At 38.1% G+C, this 14,865-nt stretch overlaps 1 protein-coding gene and 1 pseudogene across 1 annotated transcript; one reads left to right on the plus strand and one right to left on the minus strand.

Moving 5' to 3' along the window:
* Positions 1-1,220: 1,220 nt before the first annotated feature.
* On the plus strand, positions 1,221-4,926 carry LOC148185657 (uncharacterized). Its single transcript, XM_088074055.1, has 6 exons — positions 1,221-1,375; positions 2,345-2,404; positions 2,660-2,823; positions 3,918-3,979; positions 4,071-4,222; positions 4,312-4,926. Exons 2-6 carry the CDS (start codon positions 2,362-2,364, stop codon positions 4,398-4,400), a joined length of 510 nt encoding a protein of 169 aa, XP_087930181.1. The 5' UTR covers positions 1,221-1,375; positions 2,345-2,361; the 3' UTR covers positions 4,401-4,926.
* Positions 4,927-12,754: 7,828 nt separating this feature from the next.
* On the minus strand, positions 12,755-14,394 carry LOC121962419 (uncharacterized; annotated as a pseudogene).
* Positions 14,395-14,865: the final 471 nt, after the last annotated feature.

The raw sequence follows: 14,865 nt of genomic DNA on the forward strand, positions 1-14,865 counted from the left end.
GTATCCTGTATTCTGTAATTCTGTAAAGCTTGGATTGCTGAAACGGTAAATAGCTTACCAACCACTTTTTGACGTTCATCCACCTGACAGTAACGTTAGTGCTTCAGCTAACAAAAATGTAGTCTTCATTAAAAGCCAAACAGAAGGTTGCCAGATCAGCAGGTCAGCTATCCCCACATCTCGTCCCCTCACCTTTTATCACAACAGCCCACATTTTCTAGAAAACACTCACACCATGCAATGCAGTTTATTAATATTAACCATACTAGTCAATGAGAAAATAATAAGATTGATAAAATGCTGGCTATATTTAGTCAAACAAGTGACTGAGGGATCTCCAAGAATTTAATACAAGGACATTTTGTCTTGTTTGTTTAAGAGTACTGATCAAAGTACTGTGATTTGAAACTTAAATGAATGTTTTTTTGTGAAAAAGGGAAATGGTAGGGCAAAATTATTAAAGATGAACATGCTCAATGTGGTCTCAAATCATTTTTTTAATTCAATGTAAATAAATATTTTTGTTAGTATGTGCACATAATGTATTAGATTAATTGGTTTTGTTTTATAATGTAATTGTATTTTTGCTACAGCCTCTACATCTGTCCCTGGTGTCATATTGTCCTGTTACGTACCCAAGCATACCTATGTTCGTCAACAGGGGGAGTTATCACACCAACTGTGTGGTTTCTCCATGATCTCACTCACTCAAAAGGTTTCATGATACACAATGAACTACCTACATCAGCATCACAGTTGGTGTGGCCTGTGACATAATGTGAAATGGACCTATCCTTTTCACAGGGCGTGTTAACCTTTTCAGATCCATATCTATAATTAATACTACAAACAGTAGCTCCTTCAGCATGGAGGAGAGACATTCAGGGCTATTTGAGGTTGTGGTGGAGGAGGGGCGGGGCGGTATACTGCATCTAAGTATACTCACAAGTAAAATTAAATCAAAAGGTTTAACACTGGTTAAATTTTCTTAAAGATTTACCATACAATTCTATTTCAATATATCCTTCTCTTTTTTCTCTTATATAATTCTTCTTACTGCATTACCACATCACTTGAAATCCAAATTTATTTGTTTGTCATAACTAGTGGAACTTCTTCCAGCATTCATGTAGGAACCTGCTTCACAGAACAAAAGAAAGGGAGTATGCCATTATACTGAGCCAAATATAAGTGACAAATCTCAGCTCAAAGCCTCTACCCTTTTATTTGGTTTTGCTCATCACTTAGGTGTCAAAACATTTCTGATAGATGCATCATCTATGAACCACGTCATTAGTCGTCAGTCTGTTCTCTTATAAAGGACTAATAGGTGTAAACTGGCACTTAAGGTAAAAGGTCTGCAAGATAACAGAAGGTAAGACAATTTATAACTTTTCATCTCATATCTTTTCATTTTTGGTGAGTACATTTTTAAGTGTAAATGTAGACAATTATAAATGCTATCAAATTTTGTTTTTCATGAAATGTTACCTTTCTTTTCCCAAAATGGTAAAAATACACTTTTGTACCGCATCGTCATATTTCTATATTCAAAGAAATAAAAAAATGTACAAAACAATAGTGCCACCACTGCATGGCAATAAAAAGTGGATGACATGTAAACCACAGGCACTTCCGAAATTGATCTGAAAGACTTACATTTTCATAAGAATACGCACAGAAAACAAAACATGATTCCTCTTTATTCACCTCTTTTATTGCCATGCTGTGTATATGTGTAAGTGTTAGAGAAATGTCTTGATACAATAATCATCAAAGAAGTGAATTTTGTGTTTAGGAATTTTCCTTTGCTGTCTATGAGCAAAAAAACACTAATGAGCTGAAATCAACTTTATCATCTTTACTCCTTTTGTACACTGGCAATTTAGTAATATTTTCCCCGTCTCTTAATGAAATATTCTCTTTGTCTGAGAGCAAGACAAAAGCGTGTAACAATGCTGCGGAGTAAGAGATGAGACCAAAGACCTTCAAAAAATGGTCCTAAGACCAGTGTCAAGACCAAAACTCGAGCACTACAACACAGACTGAAAACATTAACGAGTTTTATAGAAGTGAGAGGTGAATTTTATCACAGTTGTTTTAAAGTCTAAAATCTATGGATCAGGATACAGATTATTTAAAGACAGGCGCTGTATTGTAATTGTTTTCGCATCAGACCTTTCACTGTTAATATTTTAGGTAACATGAATTAAAAAGGCTAAAGGTACTGCTATAACAAATACTGCCATTTGCAGTTTAAATACTGTGTAATACTTAATAATGGAAAAAAGCTTTCCACATGCTGCTTTTGTGAGTAACTCTCTGTATTGTTTGATTTTTTTAGATAAAAAGAAAAACAGGATGGATGTCAGACAGATCATATCACTTTTGCTGGTTCTCATGGGTAAGCTGAGTGATGTCAAAGCAATTGCTTTAAAATGTTGTTAATTGTTGTTGAGAATTAAAGTAGTGAAAAGCTAGGTTAGTGTTAGTGTTAGTGTTAGTGAAACGCTAAGGTTGAGTTCTTGCCTGCACCACATCAAATTTTTCATTAATATACATCAGAGTCTAGTGTCACCTTTGAGTCACATTTAGTTAATAATGTCAAAAGGTAACCTGTCTTTTTGTAACCCTATTAATTTTTTTGGGTTCTTTATAGCTGCAATAACACCAGCCTCAACACAAACGACTGCTGCACTCACAACTGCAACAACCTTAACAGTAAGGGTGACTTTCAGGTCTGTTACAAACGCATTCACGAGTGACTTGCTGGATCCAACATCCAGAGTGTATAAGGAGCGTAGTGCACTGATAACGCGGCAGGTAAGTCCATCCCTTACAATAAAATAAGCAGGTACACCTAGCTCAAGTCACACCTCATATGAAGCCTGTTATTTACAGTGTCATTGTTTTGTATGAATCACCAAAATACGTCTCAGTTCTTGCAGTGACTTAAATGTGGGTACAGAGGAGGGAAACAAGACTGAGGAACAAGGGAGTAAAAAACATTCTGGATATACGTTTGGGGTACAGCACCGGAAAAAAATAACAGTTACCTTTTTATATTCCCAACAGCTTTGGTAGCAAATTATAATGGTACCTAATTTTTTGATAGGTTCTGTTGACTAACAGAGTTGTTCACGGAATTTTTCTGAAACCTCAGTTGTCCTGTACCCTGTCAATAAACAGAATTAAAAATAAATATGGGAACATGGCATGCTTCTTGTTGCACACCCTAAAAAATACATATGATGATTTATTTCTCTTTCCTTCAAAAAAACAGTTGTTGCTCCCTTGTTCCCCAAAGTTTTGTCTTTAAGTACCGATTCAAACAGCGATATTACTGTATTATAAAGTGTTGCCAACATACAAAACAAGTTTAAATTATCAAAAAAAGGCTTCGATAAACCTACACTGAAGTGATCCTTCGATGTAATCAATGGTCTTTAAAAAGTTTTTAGGTTTTGATGAGGTACATTATCTAAATCCGCAAATTGAAATGGATAAAAATTGCATCTATTCTAGTCAGGGAACTTTGTTGCATTTAATACAACACTGTCTCTCCCAGTGTCATTGTGTCTTCAATGCCAAATTTCCAATTAGGATGAAAATGCCAAAAAAAATAATCATTAGGTTTTGCTTTTTTGAGCTGCTGCTCAACTTCACACAGAAGCTTTTGTTAAGTACCAAGCACTGACAAAAATGGGCATGAAGACATGCTAAATTTGCATTCTGTGCATAAAAATAGGATGTCAAATGAAGAATTTAAACACAGCTAGCAGGATGTTTTCTCTAATGGACAGTCCTCGCCAGGTAGATGGTAGGAAGATATAAAGAGAAATAGAATTACATGTAGAACTCACTGTATATAGTTCAGTGTAAAAAGTTTCAATACAATTTCTTTTCTGTTTCTGCAGCTTAAACCGATTTTCAAAGAGAATTTCCCCACCTACAGTTCCATGAGAGTGCGCGCATTCAAGTAATTTCTTTAAAGATTTCTCACGTTACAATTTAAGAATAGTGGCCTAAATCACATTTTTTTAACAACATTTTTGTATCTGCCCCTGCAGTAATGGATCAGTCATCAACATCATCGACCTTTTCTTTCTGAACTCCTTTCCTAACACCACTCAAGTTACCAATGTTTTGAACGAAGCAGCTTCAACCGTCACCGGTTTCGACATTGAAACCAACTCCATCACCGTGAATGGGAATGGCCTCCGTAAGCAATGCTGACCTGATCAGAAACTTCAAAAGTTGCACAACTGTTTGTTAAACTAATGTCTTGTTTCATTTGCTCCTCCATTACAGAGGCTTCAAGTGGAGTAAGCCACAAGATCAGTCTCATCACCGCATCCTTCCTGGTGCTGTTGTCATGGCTACTGTCAAGTCAGCGTTAGCAACGGTGCTGATTTCCAGTTGACTTGCCGTCAGATGATGATTGCCATCACTGGTATGAAAAAGGACTGTGCCGTCAGTAAAAAATCCATGATTAATGATTTTTCTTGAGTCCAATATTGCTCTGGGCTAACTTGCTATCAAATTCAACTTTAAATACCTGGTCCACTGAATCATCAGTTGAATAATAAGCCATACAATATAACATTAGGCACTGGGATGTCAGACAGTATTTGCACTACTGATATACAAATCAATCTTGCTTCACTAAGCTCTGTTCTTTAGCAATATTTAACTTAAATTCAATATTATTCTATTTAAAATTTGACTTGTTTTTTTGTACGCCACAGTTAAAACCAGCCACACACGTGTGGCTGTGTGAATGGATGCACAGTCAATTTTCTTGTTTATACAAAGTATATTTATGTAATCATACTGAGCTATGATATGGGAGATTTCTTGTAGTTTATACAATTTCTGTCAGTAACTTTACAATGTTCAGAATAAAAAAGCTTTGGAGAATTTAAATTGTCTCATGTGATGCTTTACAATATTTGGTGGGTAAATAAAAAATATCACTATATCAGTATCACTTGCATGTTTAATGTCATGAGCTATAATTACAGCAACAGCAATGTCTACAGACTATCAAACTCTGCCCTGTAATTATGTGAAATAAAATTTCACAAAAGCATCTTACTGCCAGCCGGTCTCGTTGCATCAGTGAATCAGGTTTGTTTGCAAAACAAGCATCAATCATTATTAATTTTCCATAATGACTTTGAGAAAAAGGAAGTGTTTCATTGCACAGTTACGTTGTAAAAGACTTACAGCTGCTACAGTGGGAATAATGTTTACTGTAAATTTCTTAAAAAACTTACCATTTGCAATTTTTTTTGCATTTTTTAAGAAGATAAATAAGACATGTCTGTTATCTTAGGCTATTAGCCTAAACAGACTTTATATGAGCAAAGAATATTGCAGTGGTAACTAAAGACAAAATAAAGGTGCAGATGACTTTCATCCAATTACAAAAAATAAAAAATTAAAATCAAATTTTGAATTCCTGACACAAATTCCTGTAAGATAGTTTGTAATATAAGTCCTATTTTGTCTTTTATTGTCAAGTATAGAAGACATACACTTTTAATCAGAGGACAAAGGCTATGGTCCCTATTTAAACAATCTCAAACACATGTCACAGCTGCATTTCAGGCATGTCCAGTTTCACTTTTGCCCGTTAATCGGCATGGGAAATAAGGCACAAGGGTTGTTTTCAGTTCGTTAATTTATTATGTCTCTTGGGTGTGACATGAATTCAACCTGTCTGAGTCATCTCCCTTTCAAAGCCAAGTGCAAACCAAGTGCAAGTAGTGCACAATAATTTCACATGGCAGACTGGGCAAATTGCATAACCAAAGAAATTCTGCTGAGAGTGATGCAGAAAAAGCAGTAATGTCACTACAGCAAGTAGCATGGGACATTTAAGCAGTAAAACCAAAAGCTGCAGATATAAAGTCGGCAGAAGAAACGAACGAACCTACTAGGTCCGTCGTACTATCCAAATAATGCGCCCTTTAAAAAGCAGGAAAATACTCCACCATTCTGACTGCACGCCAGGTTTTAATTTCCCTGTAGCAGAATTTCATTCTGCTGCCTAAAAATAGAAATACACCAAAGCTCCTGACCACACCTCATTTTAAGGACTACACGTCAATGGTCTCTCAGATGTGCGCAAGTAGGCCTTCATTTGGTAGTTACACAATCTGAGTGCTGGCCTTGAGAAGGAAAACTGCGTCAGTGTTAAACCGGCTTTTTTAAAACTATTGACAGAAAAGGAGCCAATAACCCCCAGTAATCTAAAACGCCAGTCAAAGGTGTCCTTTTATCACACTCACGCATACTGGCAACAAAAACGCAGCACATAAAAGCCAGCAAACTGACAATACATAGTGTATGAAATATTGATTTTATTCATTAGCATTTTATATATATATATGTGTGTGTGTGTCTGTGTGTGTGTGTGTGTGTGTGTGTGTGTGTGTGTGTGTGTGTCTGTGTGTTGATGGAGATTTCTTGCCATTTGTACAATTTCTGTATGAAACTTTCCAAAGGTCAGAATACAAAAGCTTTGATAAATTTAAATTGTAGGTGTTTTGTAATATTTGGTGCATAAATATAAAATCTATCACTGCATGTTTAATGTCAGGAGCTACAAATACAAAAGCAGCGTTGTCTACAGACTATCAAAAGCTGCCCTGAGACTCTGTGTAATTTAACTTCACAATAGCATCTCAGAATCAGCCGGTCTCAGCCTTTGTTGTGTCAGTGACTCAGATTTGTGCAGAAAAAGATCTGGGAGTGGTGCATACTTTACTTTGACGATGACACTCAAAAACAGACCAGCATCAAAACCAGCATTTGTTATTGTTATGTTGCAATAGACTTAGACTGCCACAATAAGATTTATTTTTAAAATCAATCTTCTTAGAAACTTGCCATTCACTATTTTTTTTTTTTTTTTTACAAAATTCTCTTTTTTAAGTTGATAAATAAGCCACTTCTACTATCTGAGAGGAAAGTCTATTTGCTTAAACAGATGTTATGGGAGAAAAGGATATTGCAATGGCAACTTAAAACCAAATAAAAGTGCAGATGACTTTAGTCGAAATCCCTCAAAAAATTAAATTGTGAATTTGTCCTATTATGTAATTGTTATCAACAGAAGGAATAGACTTTTAGCCAAAGGACAAAGACTGTAGTCTCTATTTAAACGATCTACAGCGTATGTTGCAAGCACATTTTGCAGACACATAAATCCTTAAAAGTAAGATTAGGGAAGTTTCTTTCAAAATTATACTTAAGCAATATCACACAAGAGGGAGCGATGTTGTACTGTGTATCATCATGGCTGCTATTCGGCCACAGGCACGAGCTCGGTCTGCATGATATTCACAGACCAGCTGCTAAGTATCATGAACATCTCTGTGTTTCCAGTGAAATAAGAGTCCGTTAACAGACACTTAGGCAGCCTGTGTGATTCAGTTGGGTCAGTTTGATCAGGCCGTTCGTCGCTCCAGCGTGTCACCTCTCACTGCCGTGATGTTGCGCAGGTATTTTTTGAGCAATGATGCCAGTCAGAAAGGGTTTCCTTTCTCATCCAACACTGATACAGTCTACTGTAACGTTAAATAACTACTGACCGTTAGTGTGAGCGTAATTAATGGATTTTGAACAGCTGTGAAGCGAAGTGATACATGCAGAGTTAAAAGTTAACAGTCCCAGTGATGTTACACTGTATATCATCAGTCACTGAATGCCTCTCAACCAATCAAATTGCTTGGTTTGAACTAACTGATGTGTAAATTGTTATTATCCCGCAAGCCATTGTCTTCTTAGATTCAAAAGAGACATCAATGTTAAATGCTATTTTTGTTATATATATATCCAGAAACAATGCTGCACCTGTTTTGGCAATATCCCTACACTAAGCAATTGTGGAAAGATGTGTCCTGCTTTATTGTTTATAACAATGACGAAGAGTTTTCTCCTTACTGGAAAAATTGTATTATTTGGTTTTCAACTATAACAATAACACAAAACATAAAAAATTATATATTTCAAATTTGATGATCATTCTGGCGATGTGTCACATTCACACATACATTTACACCCTTTCTCACTCAAACATTAAGAAAGCTTCAAAAAAAACACATCACTGTGCTCTTCAATAAAACATGTTACCTGTGTCCACTCAAATGTGAGGAAAACTACATTTTTCTTGAATTTGGCTTATAAGAAACAATGCATCAATGAGCCATAGACCCTACCTCAAGCCCAAGGCCTCCAGCTGCTTCTCTTCCAGTCTTTTGTCCTGATCAACCAGTTGATGATGTTTTCTGCAGGTAAGACAAAGAAGAGTTGGCGAATGCAACTTTACAATGAGTACACAGTTATCCTCCCCACTGAACTGACATGTTCATGGCATTATTATATGCTGACTATTACTGTAAAAGCTACAGTATAAATTACTGTAGCTATAACTTTAAAAAACAGTCAGATGATTTAAGCTACACAGAACCATGGCAATGCTCAGTAACATTAACCTTTCCTTAAAAAAAATCCCAAAACTCCCATTTGTATTGATCCCTCCATGAACTTATGAAGTTAAAGCCAGCAGTTTAACTGTGACATTAGAGCTCACCTGTTGCCCTAGAGCTCCACCTGCCTGTGTCAGCATCAATAGCTGCTGCCAACAGAAAATTTTATTTTGTTAAACTTGGTTCCTCATAAAAAGAAATCTGATTGGCACCTTTGTCCACAGTAATAGCCTGACTAAAGATGGTTGATTTAAAAGTTTCATGTTTCAGCAAGGAACATAAACTGACTTGCACATATTTGATTCTGTTGGGAGGTATTTTCTACATTTTTTGTATTTGCTAAAAAAATGCTAGTAGTGATTCATTAACATTTTGGATAAGTTTGAGACTGGTTGGTCTGAAGTGAGCAGCTATACACAATATACAATAACAACATCCATCATGCATTAGACATATATTGTTAGAAGTAAAATATATGCTGATATATTATGTACTGTGAGGTTCTGTTCAAATTTGCTGCGTCACTGCTGTGGGTATATTCACGAGTCACCTGCATTTCATAAAAGTTTTGTGTTGTCTCAGATTGCGTTTGCGTGTGTGCCGACTGAGCAAATACCACTGGATAATGATAAAATGATAAGATATTTTTTAAAGTTGCTAAGGACAATTATGTTTCATAACTGACAGAGGGGACCTGCCCAAATCTAGCCCACTGTTTTGAATCAGCACTTAAAAAGTATGAAGTTGTTCTTGTTTTATTTGTGTGTGTGTTTTTAGGGTATTGATCAAACTATTTAGCTGTGAAACTTGAAAATAGTGTAATCATGTAATGAAATCTCTGTGTGACTGAGAAGCTACCTGTCAGATCATCAGCTACTTAACATATACACACACCTTTTCTCCCATGAACACCTTTGGAAAACAGAAATATTTAAATGTCACTCTATAAAAATGGTTAGATAATATATTTTAAATAGCTAACTAATATTTTAAATGTAATTGCAGACACTCAGATCATTATTTATGACTCTTGAGAAAGTCTAGCTCAGCTACACATTTTTAGAATAGAATATTATATGAAGAAAAATAAATAAGTAATTTGGGAAGAATTCATCAATAAATGTATCAGCCATATAGGAAATGTTTTTGGACATCCCTTCATGAAAAATTGTATGCTGGCTGACAATATGTTTATCTAGTGATACTGTGTTAGCAATAAATTAAGAGTCTGGTGGTTTCTGTTAAGAGTTTTGCAACAGACAGTGTCCGATTTTGTGTCGATTTCTGCACATTAAGGTCGAGCATTTCTTTAATGAATATAATTCATGGGGCTGTAGGCCTGGAGCATGAAGCTGCTTGATGTTATTATGTGCTGTCCAATATGGATGTTAATGTCTCTTGTTGTTTATGCTCTCACAGCAAGACAAATTTCAGGTGTTCACTTCACGAAATAATTGGAGCCCTGTAGTCATGCTACAGCACTTGGTTTACGAAAAATGTGCTTTCAAACAATTTGGGGGATTTTTAAAATTAAAAATAAATAGTACTCAATATCTTCCCTATGATTCAGTCTACTGTCATGAAATTCACTACAGTCACTAGAGGTCTCCCCTCAGTCATACTACACCGACAGCGCTGTTAGTTGTTGTGCAGATCAGACAAGGGGATGGTCCTTTTAACATTATGATTCATCGGTTCGTTATAAAGACACACTTAATGTGTGATTAGAAAAGTGCAGTTGAACAGAATAATTTGCTGACCGGCCTGGAGAAATACACATCTGGGGTAAACAGCAAGAATTCAGCTTATCCAGCATTGTAATGTCGCAGCGTGTCTGTTTTTGGTTTCTTTCCAGCGGAGCTGATGAGATCGATACACAGACAGAGCATGCCATTCAGTTATACTGCTGGCTTTTCATGGTAAAATGTATTTTCGTCTCAAATTACATTTTGCCTTTCATTGTTGCAATCCACAGAAATGCGGGAAAACGACAAGACAGTGAAGGGACAGTTAACCACAAAAGAACAGTGAGAGTTACAGGGGGATAGAGTTACAAGCTGCAAATAGCTCTTTTTTCTCAGTAAAAGAACTCTCTGTTAAAAAAAAAGTTTGCAATCACAAAAAGCTTGTATTGATGTAATGTGTTGCTCTTGAAGGGTTGTGTTATGTACAAAACAATACCTGTGTCCCCCTGCTTTTATCATTTTTTTGTTTGCAGTCGTCTGAACTTAACATATTCATTGATTATAAAACAGTGATTAATGTTGTCATTATTTAGTTTATTTGAAATGTTACAGACAGTCTTAGACTTTTTGTGGTAGTAACAAGTTCTTTGCCTTAATCCTGCAGTTGACTGCACTGCCTGTTTGGTGGAGTGCGCACCAAGAAATAGGGCTCTCCTGAGAGCCATTGTATAATTTGAACCCTGACAAGTTGCAACAGATATATCCAGTAAAACAGGTGTTGGAGAGGTTCAGACTGGAGAACATTTTACTCAGTTTTAAAAGTAACAGGATAGACTTTGGGGATTTGTTTCTTTTATTTTTGTTATTTTTCAACAAAACACATGAGGGACATGTTAGGGACTGTTCCTTATTTATGCGAGGGGAGGGGGTGGTGCAAAATGGGGTAGAGCAACTCTGAATATTTTTTAAGCACTGCAGGGGGTTACATGGTTGTAATTTGTAGCTATTCATTTATTTACTCCCAGAATCCTAAAATCCAAAAATAGATTTAAAGGTGCATTTTCTTTGACAATCTCCAAGATCACAGCATGATACTCGTGACAGTATCTATCAGTGTGAAGAATCTTACTTTAGAAGTTAGATAGATAAAGATAAAGGTAAGATAAAACTGATAAACCTGAAACTAAGAACATTCCACAAAAGGCCACAGAGTTATAGGAACATTTAGGGAACATCTTATAATCAGATTACACTCCCAACACAATGTACCAAATGCATTATGTAAATAGATGGTTTGCTATACTGTAAGGTCATTTTGGAAATTCACAGCATTGGTATTTTTATGAGTCATATGTCACCTTTGGAGGAGCCACCCACATTATATAAAAGCTTTGAGCTGCTAATTGTGCATTGAGTTATAAAATATAAATATATATATATGTCTTTTTTCATTAGAATTGTTATTGTGCAGTTTTAGCAATATGAAACAAAACTAATCTGCAATGGGGCGCCTGGTGGCTCAGTGGATAGAGCGGGTGCCCCACGTATAAAGGCTGTGTCCTTGCTGCAGCGGCTGTGAGTTTGATTCCAGCCTTGGCCTTTTGCTGCATGTCACCCCACCTCTCTCTCCCCCCTTCACATTTGTGCTGTCCTATCAATTAAAGGCAAAAAAGCCCCAAATTTATCTTAAAAAACATAATAATAATCTGCAATCATTTAGCGCCTAAATAACAGGTTCATCAACACTGTTTGATTGAGAGGCGATCTGTCAGAGGATGTAATCCAAAAATAACACAGGGATTGACAGGTTACTGTTGCCAAAGACGTCACTGAAACCAAAAGTATGCTTCCTCATAATACACTTTTAAACAGAACCACAGGATAGAAGTTCACTGCATATTCATTATGCAGAGGATATGTAAGAGCATTTTGACTAAAACAAAAAAGAAACATATTATTTGTATGGTTTTTAGACATTTATTGATAAATTCCTCGTGAACCGGACAAACCTGTAAGTTCCCCTGACAATAATATACAGCTTTAACCTGCTCCCCTGCCAGTGTGAATATAGGATATTCAAATGGGTTTGTACGACATACAAATCATTCACTTTGTATAAAAGCCGTGAGGTATAAAATAAATAGTACTCAACCCGCTTGTGAAACATATGTTCAGGAAATAGCAGTATAGCAGGATATCTGTAGGTCTTGAAAAGTCTAAAAAAGAACAAAACATTGAACTAATTTCTTTCCCAAAGAAACAAGAATATTTTGTCTTGCCTGTCATATGCAGTAATGAGTATCATAAAATGTTTTGTAGCCACCTGAGAGCTGACAGGAGATTTCACACACTTACAAACTAAACGTGAGATTGTTACAACAGTGAATTGTCTGTTCGGGAGGCTGTTAACCCTTTTTTTTGTGGCATTTAAGTCAGCACAACTGGACCTGGAGCAAATACTGTTGCTATTGGCTACAGTGATGTTAAGAAGCTAGAGTTTGAATACACCTACTGGTGCTACTTGGACACGTCATTAGCGAAGTACTCAGGGTCATAGTGTGTTTCGGGGCTTTAATCTTCACATACACTCTCGCCCAGGCGACCCAGCCAGGGGCGATCAGTCCCTGGCTTGTGTCCAAGTGGCGTGATGTTCCATGGATCCCCCCTACGGATCCACAACCACCGGGAGGCCCTCTCTGCAGCCTCTAGGATGTTTCTGATGGCTCTCTTCAAATGCAGTCCTTTCACTCCAAGGAGTTTGAGGGTTCGCAGAAGTGAATGGCCAGCAAAGCCTCGGCACCCGACCTCGACTGGCTCACAGCGGGCTTTGCAGCCATTGTTCCAGCACTCTGTGCTAAGCTCTGCATACTTGGCCCTCTTTCGCTCATGGGCCCCTTCAATCCAGTCTTCCCAGGGGGCAGTCAGTTCCAGGATAACCACTTGTTTGGTGGACTCCGATGTGTCTCAGTGGAGAGAAGTGGTTGTGATGTTGGCTGGGAACTTTGAACTTGAAGCTGCCAGTCACGAGCTGTGGAGAGGAGCCCCCCAGTAGAGTTAGGCTGGGGGAGTTAGGCCTTCTGCCCCCTCTAATGAAGGTGATTGACTGTTTAGGGGCTGCCTGGGTCTTGCTGTGCTGGATTGCTGTGCAGATGGATTCCGCCAAGGCTTTTAACACTTGGTCGTGGCGCCAACGGTCCCGCCCCTCCCCTAGCGCTCTTGAGCAGGAGCTCAAGATGTGTTCCAGGGTGCCCCTCTTCTGGCACAGCTTGCACTCGGGAGTGTCCACCAGGCCCCAGGTATGTAGGTTGGCCGGGCTTGGGAGAACATCATAGACTGATTGGACGAGAAACTTGATGGGAAGTGGTTCTACTTTCCAGAGCTCTGCCCAGGTGACTCTGCAGGAATCTGCATGCTCCCACCTAATCCGATTTTACTGCGGCATTCTTCCTCCACCTCTGCTCGTATCTCATACTGGATTAGACGGCGCTTCTCCTCACCACGGGCCAGATCGTAACGCAACTTCAGAAAGGAACCGAGACCTGCTCATCCTGTTACCACAGAGCCCACCACCGTTTTATGCCTTAGTCGCGCCTCAGCTTTGGTGACAGCTTCTTGAGCCCGCCACTTCCTCCTGGTCTTCACGAGGATTCCAGTTTCTGCGACTTTGGTGTCTGCGGAGTCCACGTACATAATCACTTCTCTGGAACGGGTGACTTTAAACTCTGTTAGCCCACTGAAAGGAAGTTGCAGCTTGTTGGAATGGCCATGCAGGGTGATGCTGCTCAAGGACTGGGGGAGCCCCAGCCATCTCCTGAGAAACTGGCTGATGGACTTCTCAAGAGCCTCTACCATTGTTATCGGTACTTCGTAGACTAACCGGGGCCAGAGTATTCTTGGTAGGACTCCATGCTGGTAGATCCAGGCTTTGAATTTTCCAGGGAGGCCAGATTTGTAAATCACTGTCAGCCAGGTGGACAGTTCGCTCTTGGTTTGCTGTATGGCATCTGAGTCCTTCAGGGAGCTGCCCAGATCTTGCCCAGGCTCCTGACTGGTTTCTCAGTCACTGATGGAATCTTGGTCTCTCCTATGGCAAAGCGGAACCAGTCCCACACTTTACCCTTTTTCAGAATCAGAGACCTGGACTTAGCGGGCTTGCTCATCCTTGCCCAAGAGATGAGCCGTTCAAGCCCCTGAAGGAGCCTGAAGCTCATGTCTCATGATGGACAAACGTCAAATATGAGCAACATACATGAGTTTCAACATACATGAATAATGTAATCTTTTTTTATTAAGTACCCCATCTTGCATATTCAATGAAGCCAAAGTATAGACATTTTTAAAACAAAGGTTAAGGAGGAGCTATAGGGACGGTTGATGAGTGACCTTTGAGGGAGGTCATTTTAACCATAGGAATGAAGTTGGTAGGTTGATGATGTAATTAGTTTGTTCACAACTATATGGATGTTTTTATGTATTGCTTGCTGTTTCCACTAACTACTGCTTTTAAATGCTATCCTCTGGGATAGCATTTAAAAGCAGCCTCTTTTTGGAAAAGAGGGTGTCGAATGGAGAATTTGGAGCTTGGTTAAAAGTTTGATTTAAAGTTAGACTCGTAATTCTAACATTAGGCTAGTGTGTTTTGTTTCTCAGTCATTTTTCTTTGAGAAATAATTTGCCCTTAA

Source organism: Plectropomus leopardus, chromosome 23 (genome assembly GCF_026936395.1).
Source record: "Plectropomus leopardus strain MGB_pleo_1.0 chromosome 23, ASM2693639v1, whole genome shotgun sequence".
In the NCBI taxonomy this organism is placed as follows: Eukaryota; Metazoa; Chordata; class Actinopteri; order Perciformes; family Serranidae; genus Plectropomus; species Plectropomus leopardus.

Bases quoted from the DNA above. Each gene is read 5' to 3' on its own strand.
- LOC148185657 (XM_088074055.1), top strand. From the start codon at position 2,362: ATGGATGTCAGACAGATCATATCACTTTTGCTGGTTCTCATGG. The intron at 2,405-2,659 runs GTAAGCTGAGTG...GGTTCTTTATAG, and splicing joins ACTTTTGCTGGTTCTCATGG to CTGCAATAACACCAGCCTCA. The intron at 2,824-3,917 runs GTAAGTCCATCC...CTGTTTCTGCAG, and splicing joins GTGCACTGATAACGCGGCAG to CTTAAACCGATTTTCAAAGA.